This window comes from Schistocerca serialis, chromosome 5, assembly GCF_023864345.2.
Source record: "Schistocerca serialis cubense isolate TAMUIC-IGC-003099 chromosome 5, iqSchSeri2.2, whole genome shotgun sequence".
NCBI lineage: Eukaryota > Metazoa > Arthropoda > Insecta > Orthoptera > Acrididae > Schistocerca > Schistocerca serialis.
Genome location: NC_064642.1, coordinates 507,104,869 through 507,129,112, shown reverse-complemented (window position 1 = coordinate 507,129,112; position 24,244 = coordinate 507,104,869). Strand labels below are relative to the sequence as shown.

General features: G+C 43.3%; 1 protein-coding gene across 1 annotated transcript in view; it reads left to right on the top strand.

Moving 5' to 3' along the window:
- LOC126481348 (GTP cyclohydrolase 1) overlaps positions 1-24,244 on the top strand; it is a 96,963-nt gene that overhangs the window by 32,969 nt on the left and 39,750 nt on the right. Inside the window, exon 2 of the mRNA XM_050105043.1 lies at positions 3,607-3,816. Within this exon, the coding sequence (XP_049961000.1) occupies positions 3,607-3,816 (210 nt within the window). The remainder of the gene's footprint in view (positions 1-3,606; positions 3,817-24,244) is intronic.

Sequence of the window (24,244 nt, the reverse complement as noted above, 5' to 3'; positions counted from 1 at the left end):
ATACAGTAGAAGAAGACTGGGTAGCTTTGAGGGATGAAGTAGTGAAGGCAGCAGAGGATCAAGTAGGTAAAAAGACGAGGGCTAGTAGAAATCCTTGGGTAACAGAAGAAATATTGAATTTACTTGATGAAAGGAGAAAATATAAAAATGCAGTAAGTGAAACAGGCAAAAAGGAATACAAATGTCTCAAAAATGAGATCGACAGGACGTGCAAAATGGCTAAGCAGGGATGGCTAGAGGACAAATGTAAGGATGTAGAGGCCTATCTCACTAGGGGTAAGATAGATACCGCCTATAGGAAAATTAGAGAGACCTTTGGAGATAAGAGAACGACTTGTATGAATATCAAGAGCTCAGATGGAAACCCAGTTCTAAGCAAAAGAAGGGAAAGCAGAAAGGTGGAAGGAGTATATAGAGGGTCTATACAAGGGCGATGTACTTGAGGACAATATTATGGAAATGGAAGAGGATGTAGATGAAGATGAAATGGGAGATATGATACTGCGTGAAGAGTTTGACAGAGCACTGAAAGACCTGAGTCGAAACAAGGCCCCCGGAGTAGACAATATTCCGTTGGAACTACTGACGGCCGTGGGAGAGCCAGTCCTGACAAAACTCTATCATCTGGTGAGCAAGATGTATGAAACAGGCGAAATACCCTCAGACTTCAAGAAGAATATAATAATTCCAATCCCAAAGAAAGCAGGTGTTGACAGATGGGAAAATTATCGAACTATCAGCTTAATAAGTCACAGCTGCAAAATACTAACACGAATTCTTTACAGACGAATGGAAAAACTAGTAGAAGCCAACCTCGGGGAAGATCAGTTTGGATTCCGTAGAAACACTGGAACACGTGAGGCAATACTGACCCTACGACTTATCTTAGAAGAAAGATTAAGGAAAGGCAAACCTACGTTTCTAGCATTTGTAGACTTAGAGAAAGCTTTTGACAACGTTAACTGGAATACTCTTTCAAATTCTAAAGGTGGCAGGGGTAAAATACAGGGAGCGAAAGGCTATTTACAATTTGTACAGAAACCAGATGGCAGTTATAAGAGTCGAGGGACATGAAAGGGAAACAGTGGTTGGGAAGGGAGTAAGACAGGGTTGTAGCCTCTCCCCGATGTTGTTCAATCTGTATATTGAGCAAGCAGTAAAGGAAACAAAAGAAAAATTCGGAGTAGGTATTAAAATTCATAGAGAAGAAATAAAAACTTTGAGGTTCGCCGATGACATTGTAATTCTGTCAGAGACAGCAAAGGACTTGGAAGAGCAGTTGAATGGAATGGACAGTGTCTTGAAAGGAGGATATAAGATGAACATCAACAAAAGCAAAACAAGGATAATGGAATGTAGTCTAATTAAGTCGGGTGATGCTGAGGGAATTAGATTAGGAAATGAGGCACTTAAAGTAGTAAAGGAGTTTTGCTATTTGGGGAGCAAAATAACTGATGATGGTCGAAGTAGAGAGGATATAAAATGTAGGCTGGCAATGGCAAGGAAAGCGTTTCTGAAGAACAGAAATTTAACATCCAGTATTGATTTAAGTGTCAGGAAGTCATTTCTGAAAGTATACGTATGGAGTGTAGCCATGTATGGAAGTGAAACATAGACGATAAATAGTTTGGACAAGAAGAGAATAGAAGCTTTCGAAATGTGGTGCTACAGAAGAATGCTGAAGATTAGATGGGTAGATCACGTAACTAATGAGGAAGTATTGAATAGGATTGGGGAGAAGAGAAGTTTGTGGCACAACTTGACCAGAAGAAGGGATCGGTTGGTAGGACATGTTCTGAGGCATCAAGGGATCACCAATTTAGTATTGGAGGGCAGCGTGGAGGGTAAAAATCGTAGAGGGAGACCAAGAGATGAATACACTAAGCAGATTCAGAAGGATGTAGGTTGCAGTAGGTACTGGGAGATGAAAAAGCTTGCACAGGATAGAGTAGCATGGAGAGCTGCATCAAACCAGTCTCAGGACTGAAGACAACAACAACAACAACAATTAAGATACTTCCGGTACAAAAAAAATTCGCATGTTGTCGCCATCCATTACAAAAATATTGAATACCTAATCACTGTAGTACACAGATCTGGCAAGCCCAAGAAATGGTGCAATGGTTAAGACACTGAATTAAATTATTTGCTTTGCAGGAATTCGCAACGCGCACTCCGAATAGAAATCTATTTTTAGTTTTCATTTTAGGCAAATGAAGAGATGCTTTCTTAAATGGGTGCGTGCCGCTTCCAGCCCATTCTTCTACAACCGAGCTAATAAGTTTCCTGTGTCATACGCCAAAGAGACGTTAAATGAATACCCTACTTGCTTCTTTTCTGTTGGCAGTTATGTCAGTTAGATTCGTAGAACTGAGTAACAAAATGGTCTAATTCAACGAACCACTTAAATGCCTCTAACGACTAGTAACGTGAAATAAATTCCACACAGCATAAACATGTTCTCCAGCATTTTCGACGTTTCCTCGACGTTTCTTGGTTTGGACCCATACAGTTGTAACATGTATTCATACATAGGCTCTAATCAAATTGAATTATTACAGTATAAATAGAACGTTCTGTAGTATGACACTGACAGTGAGAGATCTGTCAAAAAAGAAACTAGGCTATCATGGCGAGGTTTCGTCATGTTCGGCGTTAAGTGAAACAGATAAGACCTTTTAACCCAGAATAAGCGTATGTTCTGAATATCAGCAGCTGATGGCATCTGGTTCGTAAACTACTTTCGCTAGTTATCCCTACCTTCGTTTTCCTTTCTCTCCTATCTTCTTCCTCTGTAATCTCTCAGTAATTCCATTAGTCTTCTTCCAAGGCCTGGCGTCCCTCTTTAATTTACTTCATCTGCATCTACATACAGTACATACTCCGCAAGTTACTGTACGATGCGTAGTAGTAGTAGTAGTAGTAGTAGTAGTAGTAGTAGTAGTAGTACTAATTTCCTTTGCTGTTCCACTCACAGCAAATAGGACAAGGGAGAGACGACTGGCTATATGCCTCCATATGAGTGTTAATTATTCAAATCGTATCTTTGTGATCCTTAAGCGAAATACATGGTGGTGGCAGTAGAATCGTTCCGCAGTCAGCTTCAAATCCCTGTTCCCCAAATTTTGTTGATGGTGTTCCTCTGAAAGTTCGTCGCCTTCGTTCCAAGGATTCTCATTTTACTTCCAGAAGCATCTCCGTTACACGTGCATTTTATTCAAACCTACAACAACAAATCTAGCAGTCCAGTAAAGTGTTCAGCAGGAAGTACCTTTTCATGATGCTGAATCTAGCTAATTTTCTTCAGAATTCCTCTTGAGATATGCTGTAGAATTTACTTTTCCATTTTCCCCTATGACCACAGGTCAATATATTTATAACGTACTTGAAAGGATCAAAATTTGAATAGATGTAGCATTTTACGAGTGTTTACGACGGTAACACTAATTTCTTTGGTGCTAAGAGTGCGTTTTGCATCGAGTGGACCAGTCAGTCATAATTACCATTTTTTTAATATTTCAAGACCATGTTTTCAATTCGTTGGTGAACGTCTTATTGTTTGCCACGAAGCACTGCACGAGCTACATAAATGTGTTGGCCCGACAGGTCACGAGCACTGCACATTCCACCACGACCTGGAGCTGGACCACCGGCCGCCGACGCGCGAGGCGCTGCTGCCCGAGATGACGCGGGCCTACCGCTTGCTGCTGTCGTCCCTGGGCGAGAACCCGGACCGCCAGGGCCTGCTCAAGACGCCCGAGCGCGCCGCCAAGGCCATGCTCTTCTTCACTAAGGGCTACGACCAGTCGCTGGAAGGTACCGCCCCCTTCCGCTTTTACTCATTGTCACACTACATGTTCTAGCAGGTACTCTAAGAGGTCTGGCTACAGTTAAACTGGAGGAGCAACAGTTTCCATTATGACAGTGCTGTGCGTAACGTGCACGCAGATTCTGCCCTGTGAAATCTAACAAGGGGACACTCCATACTGTAAATCACGGATTTTGATGCGCTTCAAATATGTTGTAGAGGCACTTACCCTGAGTACCAGGCCTTGCAGCTTAAATCGGATCCACATTCACGCATTTGAGTATCTGCCAAGTTTCGCTGCCATACGATAACGACCATCCAGACGGGCCTTGGGTTTTGAGAAAATTGATTTTGAATTTCCTTGCGCGCCTTCTATACCCGTAACATTACATGCAACCCGAGCTAGTCAGCGTAGCGCAGTGGTTAAGATGCACGGCTACCGCGCTGGAGGTACCGTGTTCGAATCCTGCTCCCATGTGTTTTTTTATATATGCAAGGCCGTCAGGAAATTTTGATCCTAACGTTCAAAAACGAGTAGACGAATTAACTGGGAAATACAGAAATGTAGTCGTGTCCTGCACGAAATGAGGGAAGTTCACGAAATTGGTGTACGAAGAATTTTAGCGTTCCGTAATTCTTCCGCACGTGGGTCAGAAATTTTTTTTGTAAATTATCGATTCGTGGGGAGGGCAAACTGATTAAACTTTATACGATATTCAGTGATGAAAGGAAGGCGCACACCTGCACCCTAAAAGTGGTCCCACCAAAGTGCACTCTTTATTGCCAGCCCTCCGATGTTTGTTTTTACCGACAGGTGAAAATTTTCACGAAAATTGTTCAGAATGGTCCCGACTTGATGGAAGACAATAGGGAGATCGCTTCTAGGGAAGATTAGATAAAATTACATTCACTAATCCTGCATCAATTCAGGGCACCTAATTTTGAAAGCATGATTACATACGTATTGTTCGCATCGAAATTAGCGGTTGAAAGAGAAATCTTTCCGAATGCAAAAGAATTGTTTCCCGGTATCGCTCATGATGAAACCGTACACCTGAAAGACTGTTTCTTTCATAAAATGCGCGTGGTGCTGCGAAAATTTGTGCTTCGGTTGTTTCTATGATAAGTATCACCCACAATATTGTTCTGGGACATTAAGCAATGTGGACTATGAAAAATAAGATTTTGTAATATTGTATGACAGAAAAAATTTATTACTGAATATATCATTATAATTTCGCACATCTTACACTGTTTGTTGATATTCTTTGAAATAAAATTGAAAACTGCGGTCGATTTTGAAAAAAAAAGAAAATACACGAGCAGGATTGGAACACGGTACCTCCAGCGCGGTAGCCTTGAACCTTTACGACTGCACTACGCTGACTTCCTCCTAATTCGCCTTATGTTACAGGTATACAAAACACTCAATGAAATTAAAAATCGATTTTCTCAAAAACCTAGGCCCGTCGCTAAAATCCAGATAGTCAGATAGTCAGATACTCAGGGTAAGTGCCTCTACAGCGCATTTGAAGCGCATCAAAATCCGTGATTTACAGTATGGAGGGTCCCCTTGTAAGACAAATTGCCATACAACCAAGTGATTGTAATTACTGCTTCTACTCACGGACGCCCAGTCTGGATGGTCGTTATCGTATGGCAGCGAAACTTGGCAGATACTCAAATGCGTGAATGTGGATCCGATTTAAGCTGCAAAAATATGAGTTCCAGTTTTGGCCACCAGTTGCAAATCTGGTGCTGAGAATAACAGACGTACAGAATCCATATGTAATAGATTAGGGACAAGACGTGAGCAGAAAAGGTCAAACAAGTGAGAAAGGCATAATGTTTTTTATTATTAGCCGCTGCTTACACGATTTGTTTAGTTTGGGCACCGGAAGATCAGGTAAAGACGTGACGTATCCCTAGTAAGCGCGTTCTCTTAGATATCTTCAGAGTCAAAACAGACATGGATTCAGACAAGGTGATCTTACAGCTATGCGTTTGGGAAAACTCCGGCGATAACACGTTCGTGTATGGTTGCATTGAGCTTCAATCGGCGAGCGATATGCGGTGTTGCCCCATCTTGCATGAAAAGTGATTTCCACAAGTTTGACTAACATGCTAAAGAAGGTCGTCTAGATAACTTACAGACGTCACGGTACATCTGACAGGCCCTCTGGACCGAGTGTAAAGATGGTTGTAAATCCACACAACACACACACAAATACGGCGAGTGCAGTGGCTCTTAGTGGACAACACGCGGTTTAGCAAGACCCCTAATTCGGCAGTTACGTGTATTCACGTAACCCTGCAGTGTAAAATGTGCCTCCACTCCATAGAATATTGCCCAGCTACGTGTCATAAACGTCGATCCTTGCCAGAAACCGAAGAGCAAATTCAGAACGTTTGTTGAGGATCGTGAGCTTTCAGTTGCTGCACCGTCTGCATGTTGCACGGGTGCCAGTGTTATACAAACCGCAAAACTTTCCGTACAGTTGACGATGGTATGAATTATTGTCGTGACACTGCACGAGCACTAGCACCACACAGAGCACGTGCTGCGAGGTCAGTCGCAGAAACATCGGGACTGCACGTGTTCCTCTCCCACGTACCACACAATCATTTAACGACATCGGGCCCCTCTTCCGATCTGTCAGTCGACGATCCTCTCTGTATAGCACTGTAATCGTTGCAATTCACCTAAGTTGCACAAGCAACCATACTGTCTGTTTACGTTATGGCTTGTCAAATTACAAGGCGGGTGCAATACCGTCAACGTAAATCCCCTGATGTGCACCTAGCACCTGAAACTAGAATTTTTTTACGGCGTAAATCGGTTTCGCGTTAACGCATTACCATACCTATATGTCGATGCCATAAGACAATTACAGCCCATTGGACCTTCTTGAGTAGCGCTCTTCAATTATAAACACGCGGTACGTTCCGCGGTAAACTGTTCAGTGTTAACACCCCATCAAGTTGTGCTGTGGTGAATGCACGCCACTTAAGTCTTTGACACACTAAACAAAAACACAGTTCCATCTAAGGTTACTGGTTTGGTTTTCTTTCTCGTCAGTTACTTTATTTACTGCAGTCACAACGTCCTTAAAATATGAATTTCATCCACAATGAATTTATACTGTAATTGAGTTTTCGTTTCCAAAGTTTTGGCAGCACAGAGATATGTGATAGCTTACGACTACAGGCGGTGCCCAAGTTTCACGCGTTTATTCTGGAACCTTCTGTGTGTGCTGGAGAAATGTTTGGTTCAGACTATAGCGCAGGGCTGTGTGGTCCCATAGGTGCTTTACGACAGGTGCAGGCTATGCTGCCGCTGGGTTTCAACGTCTTTCTCACGAATAAAGCAAGGGCTCATCACAGGCACCGTCACAGTACAGTTGCTGGTCTGACACATCTGCAGTCCAAATGAAGCTTGTTAAAACATGTCAACTAGAACTGTGCCAAAATAAAACATTCAGTATTCCGGTCATGCTCCATAATGATTAAGTCTAACATTGTCACTAAAACATCCATTTGTACACAGAAAAGCCGCAGTGACCAGGTAGCGGTACACATTTCTGAAATCATACTCTTCGTTGATTGTATGTTAAGTATGTAGACGTTGGGAGGGATGTAACTTAAAGGATCTACCTGTCACCGTTTTCCATACCAGTAGATGAAAACGATCTCTCCTGCTAATCTTCTATTGCCTGGCCCATGGACACACGAGATTAACTACCTACAGCAGGGAATTATTTGGTTGAGATAAATGACTTGGTTAATAATGGAAACGGGGAGAAGACTACGGGCTAGTAACATACAGGACTGTAATTAAATTTTCATAAAAATCCTTAAATGCGAGGCAGTCTTGATACAAAGGGATTTAGCCAGACCGCAATTCTGGACTATGAGCCGCCAGCTTGCTTTAGGTCAAGCCGAAGGCACATGAAACAGATACAGAATCAAACGAGAAACAATAACTCCTCCACTCCTAGAGAAACTGATATCCAGAAAAACAGGCGAATCTTGGGAATGCGCATAATGGCAACTACCGGTAACGCACTAAAATAATCAGTCATTAAGTGAACCCAACTAAGAACTGCAACGAAATAGCGCTGAGAGCGCATCTCTCGGTAGTTTAGTAATGTCGGACGCAGCATACCAGAGTGCTTGTAGCCAACTCGATTGGAGATGGCAATGCGAACAGTTACCACAGCTTTCTGCCTAAGGGCAGCTCGTTCTTCCGGTGCCGAGGTTGGTGACCTTGTGTTGGCACCTATCCTCAGAGTGTGGGCAGGATCAGTGTTGCTACGCGCCGACGTTGCTATGTCTTGAAGCTGAAAGTAACGGCCTCGTATCTTCTGCCGATTTTCGCCATCTTGTGTATTTCCCGAATTAAATGATAGCGAATCATGGAAGTGGCTCTGCTTCACTATTCGAGGGTCCTCTACTCAGGAAAGTTATCAGTTCCACCTGGCTCGGGAAAATTGATTTTTCATTCATTAATTGATAATTTGACTTGAATGAAACTGAATCATAGGACCGTGCCAACTCGTCATTATTTAAGCAATACAAATCTGTGACTGGAAACGAGATTCTAATTTCATTCGATTCTATTTCTTTATAAGGAAACTGGACTTCAGGAGCTGCTGAGACTTCTCCACGTGCTCTAGACGCCTCCCAAAAGTCTCCCGGTTACCTTACGTTACAAAGTTGTGTAGTACCCTATCTCTATATCCAATAGTTTACCGGTGAAAGTTGTAAAGCTGTTAGGAAAACCTACACACTAACAACATTCGGGTCGAATATAGCCACAGATCACGGAGAGTAATTGACACGTGCAGAGAGCCATTTTACGTGGTAAAAATATATTGAAAGTGAACATCAAAAATTATAAACTGTGAGTAGCTGAACGACTCGAAGTGAAGGTTCGAGAGTTACTAATACACTGCCCACCTAGCAGCAGACCCGTATTGTTGTGTTCTCATCTTAAAATTGGCAAAAGCGGCACACGGTCAGATGCAATGTTTAACTTCCCTATTTTGAAAATCGATTCGAAAGAGTTAACAACGTATGTGCTTCTGTCCCTCAGCTGGTACGGATGGAGCTACTTTTAGCCACTTCCAACTTCAACTTCGCTGGGGCTGCGGAGGGATACCTAGGGAGTGACACGTATTCATCACAGCCAGGGAAAACCTTTGGAACGCGACCTACATCACAGATAAAACACCTCGGAGCTTTAGCAGTGTATGCAACGGAATGAGATGTTTCTAGCAAGTTAGTGACACGGTGTTTAGGATAACGTACTTCCCCTAAACCTACACCAGAACTGGTTTTCTTTTCTTCCTTGAATCGTGTCTTATAACAGGGCCTCTGGTGGAACAACGCTGATCTACGGGAGAGCACAGAAGATTCTGCGTACTAATGACAGTGATACTATTAGATAGAAAATCGTTATACACTAACGTAATATAATTCCTGAGCCAACCTCGTGAAGTTTCAAAAACAAAGAATTAAATGAATAATGGAAAGACAGGATGTGGTACCTCCTCTTTAATGTTAACATTAAATAAAAGGTTGAGAGAAGATTGCATTAAGACAATTTTTCGGTAGCAAAGTTAATATGTGCAAGAAACTAAGAACACGGCAAAATTGCCTCGTTTTTAATACTTGAAACAAGAATGCTTTGCGTTGCAGGTTATATATAGCCATTTGACCTCTGATTAATTCACATGTTCTGACAGTAAATATCCGTTCTCTAGAGTAATACCGGATTATTCACCTGGCCAAACAGTTTCAAACAAGTTCCATCGACACCTCGTAACTAGGTCATAAAATTTATTTCGTGAATTTTTTACGGGTAGCTTTATCAAAAATAGATCTAGAGGTCTTGGGATCTCAGCTGGCTGTCCTAGAAATAACTTATTAGTGATGGGTTAGACTTACCGGCCTAAAGTTACTTCGCTCTTCTCCATAATGGTGTCATAATGACACCAGTAATTAGCGTTCATCCAAAATGTGAAGTCAATCACAATTTGCAATCGGTGTTACCTACATATTGTAAATATCCAAGTTGGTTCATACATAGGATGTAATAAATAAAAATTCTGAGGCTCCTCGCCTATTGCGACCCTTTGGATTGACGACTCTTCCGCAATTAGCGAGCTAATTTCAGTACTTACACTGAGGTTCCGAAAGTCATGGGATAGCAATTTGCACATAAACAAATGCAAGTAGTATCGCGTACAGAAGGTATAAAACGGCTGTGCATTGGTGGAGCTGTTGTTTGTACTCGGATGAGCCACGTGGAAAGGTTTCAGACGTGCGTATAGCCGCACTATGGGGATTAACAGACTTCGAACGCGGAATGGTGGTAGGAGCTAGACGCACAGAACATTCCATTTGGGAAATCGTTACGGAATTCAATATTCAGAGATCCACAGTGTCCGAAAATGCCGAAAATACCAAATTTCAGGCATTAGTTGTCCTAAAGGACAACGCAGCGGACGACAGTCTTCACTTAACGACAGTCTTCACTTAACGACAGAGATCAGCAGCGTTTGCGTAGAGTTACCAGTGCTGACAGGCAAGAAACACCGCTTGAAATACCCGCAGAAATCAGTCTGGGGTGTGCGACGAACGTATCAGTTAGGACAGTGCGGCGCAATTTGGTGTTAATGGGCTGTGGCAGCAGACCATCGAGCGAGTGCCTTTGCTAACAGCTCGGCATCACCTGTAGCGCCTCTCATTGGCTCGTGACCGTATCTGTTTGACTCCAGACTACTGGAAAACATTAGCGTGGTCAGATAAGTCAGATTTCAGCTGGTAAGAGCTGATAGTAGCTTTAGAGTGTGAGGCAGACCCCAGGAAGCCATGGATCCAAGTTGTCAAAAACATTACCCCACAAACCGTGTCTCTAACTTGCTAGAAACATTCCGTTGCAGACATTGCCAAAGCTCCGAGATGATTTATTTGTGATGTAGGTCGCGTCCCAAATGTTTTTTTCTGGCTGTGATGTCTCACTCCCTAGGTATCCCTCCGAAACCCCAGCGAAGCTAAAGTGGGAAGTAGCTAAAAGTAGCTCCATCCGTATAAGCTTAGGGACAGAAGCACATATGTTGTTAACTCTTTCGAACCGATTTTCAAAATAGAGAAGTTAAACACTGCATCTGACCGTGAGCTGTTTTTGGCAATCTTAAGAGCAGAACACAGCAATACGAGTCTTCAGCTAGGTGGGCAGTGTAGTAGTAACTCTCAAGACTTCACTTAGAGAGTCGTTTACCTACTGACTGTTTAATTTTTGATGTTCACTTTCAACGTATTTTTACCGCGTAATATGGCTGGGCCGGAATGTTATTAGTGTCTAGGTTTTCCTAACAGCTTTACAACTTTCACCAATAAACCATTTGATATAGAGATGGGGTGCTACACAACTTTGTAACATATGGTAGCCAAGAGACTTTTCGAAGGCGTCTAGAGCACGTGGAGAAGTCTCAGCAGCTCCCTAAGTCCAGTTTCCTTATAAAGAAATAGAAGCCAATGAAAATAGAATCTCGTTTCCAGTCACGGATTTGTATTGCTTAAATAATGACGAGTTGGCACGGCCCTATGATTAGTTTCATTCAAGTCAAATTATCAATTAATACTCTATCCAGGTGGTGGTGGCTCCATAATGGTGTGGGCTGTATTTACATGGAATGGACTGGGTCCTCTAGTCCAACTGAACCGTTCACTGACTGAAAATGGTTGTTCAGCTACCTAGAGACGCGCGTCCAGCCATCCTGATTTAGGTTTTCCGTGATTTCCCTAAATCGCTTCAGGCAAATGTCGGGATGGTTCCTTTGAAAGGGCACGGCCGACTTCCTTCCCCATCCTTCCCTAATCGTATGAGATCGATAACCTCACTGTTTGGTCTCTCCCCCAAACAACCAACCTACCTAGAGACGATTTGGAGCCGTTCAAGGACTTCGTTTCCAAACGACGATAGAATTTTTATGAATGACAATGCGCCATGTCACCGGGTCACAATTGTTTGCTGTTAATAGATCTTTCTGGACAATTTGAGCGAATGATTTGGCCATCTAGGTGGCCCAACATGAATCCCATCGAACATTTATGGGACATAGTGGTCCGTTCGTGCACAAAATCCTGCACCGGCTATGTTTTTGCAATTATGGATAGCTACAGAGGCAGCATGGCTCGAATTCCTGCAGAGGACTTCGAACGACTTCTTGGGTCCTTGCCACGTAGACTTGCTGCACTAAGCATGGCAAGTGGTCAGATATGATATTGAGTGGTATCCCACGACTTTTGTCATCTTATTATACTTTACCTAGCAGCTTCCCTTTGCCTCAAGTGACAGAGGATCTTTCCACCATAAAAAGGTCCTGTGGTTCCGGGTTCGATTCGCATGGATTAGTAGGTACCAACGCTAACCACTAGATAACGGAAGTAACAGTAACTTCTCAAGACATAAAATTTTAAATAGAGCCGTGGTTTGGTTTGATTCATAACTTAGCGTCTACAGTACAGACCGACAACGGGATGAATGCCTACGAACTGTAACTAGCGCTGCGGTGGCGGACGTGCGGCGGGCAAGAGGCAGGAGACAGGCTGGAGGCTGAGAGGTGAGCGGCGAGCGGCGAGCGGCGAGGCCTTGGCGTTCCTGTGTCCGGCCGCGGACAGCCACCGAGCGGTCCCAGTCCCACCTTATCTCGCACTCGACGGCGAATCTTGGCCAAGGCGACGCTGCCGCGGTTTGCACGTCCCTGCCGACGGGCGTTTCGTAAAACAGCGGGCCGCACTTCTCATTCCACTCTCGGCTATTCAGGCTACCTTATGGGAGTTTCAGGATGCTGTTGTTTCTTACACTGATAGCTCTAAATCTGCCGATCATGTGGGGTATGCCTTCACGTCCTCTATTGGAACGGAAAATCATCTGCTGCCACCTACATGTGGGGTGTTTACTGCGGAATTGATGGCAATTTCCCAGGCCCTTACCTTTATTAAACAGTCCCAACACAACCGCGTTTTGTTATGTACGGACTCAATGAGTGGCCTTCTGGCTATTGACCGGTGTTTTTCGCGCCATCCCTTGGTCTCTACCATCCATGACCATCTCGCTGGTGTTCACCACGCTGCTTGTTCCATTGACTTCCTTTGGGTCCCTGGCCATGTGGCTATCCCGGGTAATGAGCTCGCTGATCGTTTGGCTGGGGGAGCAGTCACTTACCCCCCGTTTTCGGTAACCCCTCCTGCAGCGGATCGGTTTCACATCAAATCCCACTTCGCACAGTCATGGGCCAATTCTTAGTAGGCTACTCTCCTGTCTAATAAACTTCGTGCGATTAAGGTGACACCAGGCCCACGGCGTTCTTCCTTTCGCCTCTCCCGAAAGGACTCGACCACACTGTGTCGTCTCCGCATTGGCCATTCCAGGCTGACCCATGGTTTTCTTTTGCGTGATGAGCCACCCCCACTTTGTGGTTGTGGAGCCTTCCAGTCAGTAGCCCACATTTTGGTTGAATGCCCCCTTCTTTTGGCTCTGCGTGCTAAGTACAGACTCCCCCACACTTTACCTTTGATGTTGGCTGACGATTCCCGGATGGTCTCTCTGGTTCTCGGTTTCCTCCGGGAAAGTGGTTTTTATTCTCAGTTTTAAGGTTTTTAATCTCTCTCGGGTGTTGGGGCAGGGCGGTGAGTGTTGGTGTCTCCCACTGGAAGCCGTGTTTGGAGATTCTCGACTCACCTCCCTGACAGAGATCCTCTTTTCTTCCCCTTTTTACTCTGTTTTTACCCTTTTTTTAAGGATTGGTTAGTCTCCTTTTCCCATACGTACTTCTACATTGTAGCGGTTGCACCTTTTAAGTTGCAGGCGATCTTGCCCCTGCTGCTTCAGCATAGCGTTGGGTTCGTTCTCTTGCTGACTTCCTTCATTTGGTTTTTACCATTGACAACATGACTGCCCTTTTACGTTTTTAGCCTTTTCCCTTTTATTGTTCTGACTTTCCTGAGACGTTACACTAGCGGAATGGACCACATTTGAAACAAGGGACTTAGGACCTTGCTGTTTGGTCCCTTAAACCCCAAACAACCAACCAACCAATTTAGGCTACCCTCTAGTTTCCTCATAAAGCTCACGTGGTCCTCCTTACTTCTGAAAATCTAACCAAATACCTTAGACTGACGCTGTGAGACATTCTGAGATTTTCACACTGAATCGCTGCTTCTCTATCTTTGAGTCTACCCGAGAGGCGTGGTCCAACAATAAAGCCTCCGCCTGCCACGGCCTCGACATTCTTTTCCACTCTGAGAACTGCCTGTGGAAAAACCCTAGCTTCCCGGTGAGAATAGAATAGCGCTCCAGTTCATGTTAAGAGGTAGGAAATATTCATAGCAGCTGTCACTCCGCGTTACAAATTAGATCCGGAATGAAGTATTGTTCGGACCTAGCTACGGTCTTAACGCACTGCGAGGGGATTCCCCTTCCTCCAAAACTATCTACCTTCACGGATAAGTTTCTAAAGCCACAGTCTCCGCAGACAAACGAAAGTACGTTTACAGAGTTGAACTCACATGCTTATTCCTATAAATACGATGTATAACTGCCTGCTGAAACGTTTGTACCGTAAATTGCGTATTTTGAAGTGGAGTTTCGTTTCATTTTAACCTCTGCAGTTGTCAAAAGTTTCCCTGTTTCCCTGTTAGTCAGCAGAAAACTTCAGTAGCATGTAAGGTGGTCTCAGGGATGTCAGGTATCCAAATTTACGTAGGAATGTCCAGATAAAAAGTGAAAAGGAGAAGCACATTCCATTATGGTTCAAGGCTTACTCATGGATAAACAAAAGCAAAAATGATTATAATCGCGTAGTGTGTTTTGCGCTCGGTCATGTTTGTCTGACGAAGTTGGAATTGATCATAAAACTTTAAAAATCCTAGATTTCTATAAAAAGCTCGGCAATACTGGCAGGTGTACTGCAAGAGGTCTTATCGGGCCAAAACATGCCATATATTAGCGTATTCACAGTTGAGTAACTGTCTTGGGAGCGTGTCTGTTGCCTAAACTGGAACGTATTTCAGTTTGATCGCAGTGAGTTTGAATTGAAAGTAAGTTTGATTGCGGGTTTACTAAGAACCGTAGGGATTCGACGCACGCTCAATACTGTGTATCCATATTGCGGTGTGTTGTAGGCAAAGTGATACTTAACTTGCACTGAAAAATAAAATTTTTAAAGAAAAATGGCTCACTAATTTAGACAAGCAACGTAAGCCTGACGTTGTTTGAAAGCACTAAGTGGCTTTTAACCACGTGAACGATTGGACTCGATCCCCAATATTATCTTGGATTACTGGTTGGGAAGGTTGTTTCGTAATAAAATTGTTCTGTTGAGGCTAAATGGCACTTTCTCCATGTTACAGATGACACGTTGCTGCAGAGATCTGCACAGCATTTGAAATACTGAGTTTTTGTTTCCAATTTCCCTTAATGGAAATGAGTGTGGTTTCTGGGGCATTGCTCGCGTCTATGAACATACAAAGGCTCTAGTAACAAAATTGAAGGTAGCACTCTGCATATTACTATACAAAACTTGTAGCTATACAGATGATTTTTGATACTTTGCAGGTCTGCTCTTACGATTAGATAATTTGAAGTCGTAAAATTTCTGTTCCATCTCGAATGTCATTTCCTGCGCATCACCGAATTTAACGTTGAGGTGATGCACTCGCTATTGATACGGCGAGCTAGGTTAAAATGCAGCCCCCAAGTACTCGGTGCCTTCGCACAGCCGTGTCCGCCTGTGTGATTGAAAGTGTCGGTGTGAGCCGGCGACTGTGTGCAGTAACCGCGGCTGTTGCAGCTGGCTTGCTGCAAAGGTCGGCCCGCGGCGGCAGTAAAAGTCCCCAGGCGGGCCTTGGTGGCCGCCAGCGCATGGCGCGTAGGCAACCCGCGGAACACCACCTGCCGACTAAGGTACGCCAAGCAGCGCCAACGAATTGACTCGGACGGGCTACTGCACTGCTCGTCTCATGGTTTAGTAACTCCTAAGTCAATGTAGCAGAATACAGTACGTTTTCTTCCTATTGAAGTGGAACTGTCAGAGCCACATGTTTACCGGGGAGTTTTAATCAACCACTCAGTACCGAATAACTCCCAAATTAGCAGCATTCTGGAAATGGAGTACGCACTTCCGGAAGCGGAAACAAATACAGGGTGTAACAGAAATGTATGGCCAAACTTCCAGGAAATACCCCTTATGCACAGAGGGGTAAAACGTCTATGGACATCAGCCCAATAACGCTTTATTTTCGTTGGAGATCATTTTCTACTTCCGCTCATAACCCCCACAAGCAGAACGTACCAGTATTACATGAAACACTTTCTTATATGAAATGTTCAAAATACCATATGTTACGATTTGTTAGACTCTGTAGTAAGTTGTACTTCTTAGATTTACCGCCAGTGAATATTGTTCCAGTCGAACGAAGGTAATGTTGATATGTGACCCCCCACTGATTGTGCTATACGCGACTAACTTCAGTGCTCTAATAGCATTAATGGCGTAGCATCAACTCTGTAGTGTCTATCACGGACTTGGTTACGGCACAGTGCAGTGGAAGTGAACTCAAATGCGGAGTTGGAAGATGCCAATTTGCTGTACGGATTTTCAGGAGGGTAATGGCTATGAAGCTCAAAGTTTGTATCGGAAGAAAGATACAGAACGACATTGCCCCAACAGGAGGACTTTTGAAGCAACTGATCGTCATCTTAGGAAACACAGGACTTTTGAGCATACTACTCGTGACGGGGGCAGGGGAGGTGGGGGGAGGGGGGAGAGCTGGGGGAGGGTAGGGAGAGCAGGGCTAAAAGGATAAAGATACCCCTTGGAGGAGCAACATCTTCGAGCAGTTGACAACAGTGTCAGCGTAAGTAAGCATGTGCAAGCTTTATCAGCAACAGTCCGACGGCGATACATCAGCGCATCAGGGATTCAACACGACGGCGAGTTGATGCATGTATCTTTTTTAACTGAGGGCATTTTGCATATTTAATTTAGGAAAGTTTCTTATTGTGCTGATAGTAATTTCCCTGTTTTTCCCATGATTGTATTGAAGAGTATACGGACTGAGCTCTAACATGAAAATAAAGCGTTTCCGGAGCCATGTACATACAGCACATTGCATTCCTCTGTATGTACAAAAATGTTTGAAATGGTTATACATTTCTGTTGAAACCTGTAAGACACTGGCTACAACGCTTGAGTACAGTGTTCTGACAGATCTTTATGCTTCAAGAAATTCTTTAAAATTCATATTCATAAAGATCGACGCAGGGCGCAGAAAAACTGATGTCAGAGCAGGATATGGGATGTCGAATCGAGAAAAATCTTCAAGGAATACGCCAGAAACTCAAGATTATGGAGCTCTAGTCACAAAACGACATCCAATACGCTACGAGAGCGCGAAAGATTATCTAGTAAGCGAACGTTTTTAGTGTTTGTAGCAATGCGGTTTTCTCAGACGATTACCATAACAAAGTAATGGTATTACGGTACTTTCAGTGTAGTTGCTTTATTAGTGAAGCTCTGCCCAGTAAACATCACAAATTCGTGTTTGTCCTAATCCGCTGTGGACATGAATTTAAAGCTGCCTAGCTTCGATTAGACGTCTGAAACAAGTATCTTCACTTAGTGACTTAGCTGTTGAGCGTATAGCGCGCGCAAAATGCCGTGCCCACTAGGCGCTGTCTGTTTGGGAAGTGAGGAGAGAGCGTCAGTGGTAGGGAGGGTATCGCTCACAGTGCTGGAGGGGAAGCGCCATTCTCAACTGAAGCCGACGTCCACATTTTTTTGTAAGTGTTAAGGAAGGCGACTTGCATGGTGACCATTCAGAAATATGTTGTTACCTCTGCTTTCGTTAGTACCTAAAAAGAATTCCGCTGAAAATGAGATTTATTTTTGCCTGGCTTGTTAACCATTTGTAACTTCCAGAGAAACGTCATGAGTGGCGAATTTTGATTAAACCTACACATTTCTCTGGTTGCCATGTCAAAATTTCTTTTGTCAAAACACGAAAGAGTTGACACTGCCACACCTAACTAACATGTTGTGCAGATACAACTGAGATAGAATTCTAAAACAGTGTTTAATCACGTTTATTAACTGAGGAACTGAGGAAAAGTAGTCAGTAGCTTATGAAAAAGCGCATCCTCGGTACAAAAAACTCATTCATATATGTTGTTTCAGACCCAATAGCATTTTTCGTTTCACCAGCTATCGATGATCCTTAAAAGCTACATTCTTTCACCGAAAAAGTCTACAGTTATTGGACTAACACGGTAGATAATGTTCTACATATTAACGATATGTTAAAATACTCTCCTCTTTGCGTGCTATCATTTGCTAAAATCTCATTTCGATATGTGAAACCCTTTATTAAATATAATCTTGTGGATATTTACCGCTGGCTTTATCGCTGGCGGGGCGCGATCGCAAATTAGTGTTCATCAGATCAACTTTCTCGGGACTGGTGACAGATACCTCTACTCAAGTCTAAAAAAAAAGAAAAAAGTAAATTTCATACGCAACAAAATATTATGCAATACGCACCAAACGCAAAAGCATAGCGACCTCTATTTTTTTTACCGAACACTTTCTCTAAAATCGTTTGAGAAAAATTGCAAGGTGCGCGCCTCGTTTCTGACATCGCTGACCGGCCGAAAGGTGGAAGACACTTATCGGCCTCCCCTTTCGAACAAACGAATGAACTTGCCCAGCGCTTTGGACGAAAACTGGTCGCTGTATATCTGTCACCGTATCCTGCGCCAGCTATAACAGGTAATGCGTGGGACAAGTTTAAATCAACGCACTTCATCACTGGCTGTCGTTTTATACCCGTAGCTCCACAACGTTGCTTTTCCAGTCCATGGTTAATTGGAATATTTTGCGTGCTTCGGCAACCCTTACCCTGCTCTGATCTTATTACCAGCTTGTTTTCCGCTACACTCCATAAAAGACATAAAATAACTTCGCAGCTGTTCATGGATGGAATAGTTACGTACAGGGACATCACGTCATTAGAAAATTTGTACGAAATGTAAAACACGAAAATCAATGTTTGATGCAAGTACTGGTACCTGGCCTCTCGACATCATCTAACTTAAGGAGAGTAAATATGAAGTACTCATAAAATTTGACACCATGGTTGGCAGTCCGTCACTGTAACTTGGCACAATCGTCACGTACGCAGGATTAACTGTCTGATATGATGTAAGATGAACTGACCACGTAAATCTCACTGATGCAGATAAGACAGTGAGCTTCGTCTATGAACGTAATAAAAATTGAATTCAGCCGTGGAACAGATGGATTTCAAGGCTCCCGCCTGGTCAAATCACCAATATGAAGGGCATATTAAAGAAAAAAGTGGAGTTCAAATAGAAGCTGCGCGAATCTTCGCTGTTTTGCTTAGTCTGCGGCACTGTTGCTTCTCGGAGAACTACGGCTTCTCATGTTCCAACAAGATGCAAAAAGACACAATTTTTTCTTCCAGTGATAGCGCTAAAATTGACGTTTGGATCAAGAGAGACGACATAGATAAGACGATAGATTCACATTTGAGGTGACCAGAATTCGATTCCCCGTTCAGACATTCATAATTTTCCCGTAGTTTTCTTGAATCGCTTCTCGCACAAGACGTGGTGGTTCTCCTTAAAAGTACGTAGTCGATTTAATTCGTCACCATTGCCGTAATGGAACTAGAGACATGTCTCTAAAGAGATCTTCGTCGAAGGAATGTAAAAGCCTAATCTTTCTTCCTTAGAAATTGGGTCTTAGGCAAATTGGAAGAGACTAATCGCCTTCCTATGCTCCGTCCGGAAATGACATTTGTCAGAAATTGAATTTAGTACATTATGTATGCTGAAATACACACCACTGGACTTCCGAATAAAGGGTAATATGAAATTCGGGGTAAATGGCAGCAACAAGCTTGAAGGAACAGCAGCAACGAGGATGAAAATGGGAACCGCTCCCTCTACGACGGTATTAAAGCAAATATTATTAGATTTTCTGTGTTGTTGCGTATTCAAAGGCGAGCTGCATCTGGCTGGGTGCTTCAGTTTACTCTCACTGGTACGGATGACGCAGTGATTTCAATATTAGGCTTGTATTTTCTAAAAGCAAAGCTTAAATTTACTTGCAGCTATTAAGATTCTTGAAACGTTCTGGCGGATTAAAACTTGCCCGCGAAAGGCAAAGGTCCCGAGTTCGAGTCGCAGTCCGGCACACACTTTTGATCTGCCAGGAAGCTTCATATCAGCGCTAACTCCGCTGTAGAGTGAAAATTTCATTCTGAGTTCAGATTGTTTTCCGTAAAGAAAATACCACTTCAGGTGAATAGAAATTTTTTAAATAAAACAGCACATTTCCTCTCCTGTCCGCGTCTCGTGAACGAGTGTCTAGTTTCTAACCATCTAGATGATCGCGGAGTCACATTCTTCAATCCTTTTCTACGCCATCAATGTTGGTACCTGCTTCACCGCTTCCATCTTTCAGTATGGTGCTTCTGGGTAGATCGTAGGTCTTGGCACAGTTACAAAACCTCACTCTACCAGAAGTGCGTCACCCAGTGGATACCTCCAGGAAGTGTGATTACGCCTTTAGCCCAGGACTCTTACATCTAATTTCTTACCCCTCAACGTCGTAGTACCGTTGTATGCAGGAAGAAGCATAGTGTTAAAGTATGAAGAGTCCGTACCCCTTGTCTCACTAACGAACGGCGAATTACTCCTATCCACTAGCACAGCGTGAGATGTCTCGAATGATTTATCAAATATGATAGTAAAAATTCCTTAAAACAGCTCTAGCTTAAAAGTGTAAACAAGCTACTCCATATTTACCCCGTATAGGTTCTAGACAGGACTCGTACCAATCGTATTTAACCGCTAGATTATGCATACATTGTTTTGAACTTATTCAGACTTCAACGTAGGTAAGATCTGAAGCCTAAACAATGGTTTTACTGTTGAATATCAGAGCACCGTTATCAATACTGTCACCTGCTTCCAGGTTACTTTTTTTGTAAGAAAGTACTAGCGCAAGGAATTAATAGCAATGCTGTCACAAGGTAACGATGAACTCTGAAAGTGAAGTTGCTTTTCCGTACCTAAAAGTTCTGTAATCTTTGTTTGCCTCAGTTATCCTGTAGCAACATGTTAACACGTATTTTTGTGTGTGGACGACATAGGAGTGAATAGACGTAGCGAGCCAGCTCTGATGTTTGTTCTGTACGGGGATATGGTAGCTGTAACAATGAAGAACAATATCTAGACAAATTTTTCGTTCTACAGAGAAGTGTGCGCTGATACGAAACTTCTTCATGAAGTACTGGCGGAATTAAAGCTGTGACGACGGATCTTGAGCCGTGCTTGGGTAGTGCACTTACGCGTGAAAAGTGTAGGTAGCAGGTTCGAGTCCCGGTTAGGCACACAATTTTGTCAGGATATTTCGAGTAACAAGATGATTTCAAATGACGTCGACAGCGAAAAATGAGGCGAACAGAAAGACTGCCGACGTGTTCTCAAGAAAAAAGAGCCTGATAGCCTTCTAAATTTCAAATGACCAGTCGCTGCCCTTGAAATGCGTCTGTTTTCCCCGTAGCTTATCCTTTATTAAATATGGCCTGTCTTCCAATGTGGGCGGCACTGTAGTTTGTCATTATAATTGGTCATTATAAGAAGGCACGTTAAAACTTCAGTTGCAGTCGTTAATTTTAAAGCATGTTTATTAAGTACAGCAATCCTTCTTTTCAGAAACTTGGATTAAAAATGATATAAACAGCGCTTTATCTACTAAAGCCAACGTCAAGGACGACGTAAGGAACAGTGCTGTGAATGGTAAATGTTCACAATTAGTTATGATGCCTATTAATGTTTAAACATTCTTTCCAGGAAAAATTGTTAATCAGCTAAAGGCTACGTACTGTAGAGGACGGTACTTCAGCGTACCTACCAAAGCCGAGTCGACAGAATGAGCTGCATCTATGCTCACACAATACTCTGTTCCATAGGCGTCAGTCGGATTACAGTGTGTGTCTTCTGGTATTCCCGCTGCAATAAATACATCTCGCGATCTAAAAATTGCAATCGCGAAGGTTATACACAACAAACATGAAACTGACACGGAGTGTACTACATGCTTGGATATGAAAAAGGATCAGCACTTCTGCACAACTGAACAAATGAGTGACACAATCGACATTCTGTATATAAGGAAAGATTCCTCAGCGAAATGACTATTGTTTCTTGGTAAGGAGGTCGCGTTACGCTTCGTGTAAGGAGAAACTTCTACCAGCATGTGTCTGAATCGGACAGCGGAATGACAGAGGCCTCTCAAGACAGCTGTTCGTAGTTCCGCGGTATTGCAGCTGTATGGGATATCAGACTGTCATGCGAATATGGAATCTTTGTGTCGAGAGGGCCACACTCAACGACATGCAGTTTATTAATGGCCTCCACACGACTAGTGCGCGACAGCACATACATGGTTCGCTCTGCAGCATATGGTCGTACAGGCACTGCACGCACCATGAGTCAGGAAATCGGCGTATTCCCCGTTAGACAAGCGTCTACACGGACAGTGCTAAGATTTCCGGAACACCGTTTATATATAAATCATTACAATGGTCGTACCAGTGTGTGATGGTTTCGAGGAGAACGAGTGTTGTCAGTTTGCAGTCGTCTTTGTCATATGGTTCCAGCAACTGATATGATGGTCTGCCGTGCCACATTAGCTGTGGACAAAAACATGGGAACACCAAAAACCCAACACATCATGCCTACTAGCATGTAGGAAAATGATTGACATTCAAAACAGCTTCAAGTCGTCTCGAAGGATGAATAACAGGACCCGTAAGATTTCCAAAGGAATCTTGTACCGCCGTTCCTGCAAAATAGTGGCGATTTCAGGTAACAATGATGGTGGCGGATAGCTATCGCTCACCCCTCTCTCCAAGGTAGGCCACAAAGGCTCAATAGTATTGACATCTGGTGACTGGTAGCCAGGAGAGATGACACTACGTTCTTGTGTTCACAAAACCAACTCTGAATTATACGAACTGTATGAACAGGGGCTGTGTTGTTTTCGAACACAGCATCACCACTGGGACACAAACATTGTACCGTGGGATGTAGCTCCAGAGGTAATGTTCACATAACCTTTGGCAGTAAAGCGACCTTGAAGAGTAACCATGGGGTTCATGGAATACATTAACTCGAGCAGAAGATGAAAACAAAGTGAAACAACAATCGTCTGACCAAATGACATTGTGCCATTGCCCCCATAGAACATATTCTATGGCTTCAGCACCACGTTTCCTGGTTAAGACATTTGCATCACTGATTAGTCGCTTTGGAATTCCATCTCGCCCTGCAGTTCACTGCTTATGGAGCTCCCTTCGAGTTTAGGTGCTGATAGGTTACGCGAGTGCTTCATTCAGTTCTACAATGACTTTTGTTGCTGTCGTTCGCCTAATTTTCATCTTAGTCCTCTTCAATGACAGTCTGTCATGTTCATTCAACACAAGCTTCCTTCTACATTGTGACTTGGCGGATGATCATTTTTAGTTCTCCCTATTTGCGGTATAAATCTTCCATGCGGTCTCTCTTGAAAAACTAAACACTTCGGCTACCTTGGCTGCGGGAGCACCCACCGTAAGAGTACGAATCTGAACAGTAGGTGTGCCCTACCTTCCATGTATGTGTGAAGTCTTTCAACAAGATAACGCAAGACCGAATGGTGACTGTGCTGCCGTGGCTACCTCCATCCGATGATTGTCTACTGTTACCATACACGCACGCTTTCCTAACATCTTTTCCATTGAGAAAATCCTGAGCTGCCGAGCGACTTCGTCACAATTTGCCAGTCACTGAATCTGATCGACTATGGAATCGTTGAAGAAACATCGAATTACCTATCCGTATGTCATCAAAGTTCCGTTTGACTTTGTCCACCTGGGTTGGAAAAACTTATGCACGCTGCAGCATACCAAATCACCTACAAATTGAACTACGAATTGTTACTGTTCTCCATACGAACGAAACGTAAAATTTCGTTATTTGTTATTGTTCCTTCTGTTGCAAAAGTAATGACCAGCCTAGTACTTCGGTTGCCTATTATCCCTCTAGAACGGTTTGGTAAGTGTGCGTATTTTATGTCAAGAACATTCTGCCATAGCAACATTGGCGTCATTTGGTGCTGATTTTTTTTTTTTTCCATATTCACACAGCCCCACCAATTACGTAATGTCATGTTGCTAAACTACAGTGAGTAGCTATTGGTTGTACATTAGTCGTAGTTACCTTGTTGAACATTCGACAGAAGCATGCACTGTCCACACTGGCACTAATGAGATCGTGCCGGGCGTCAGTGACCTATA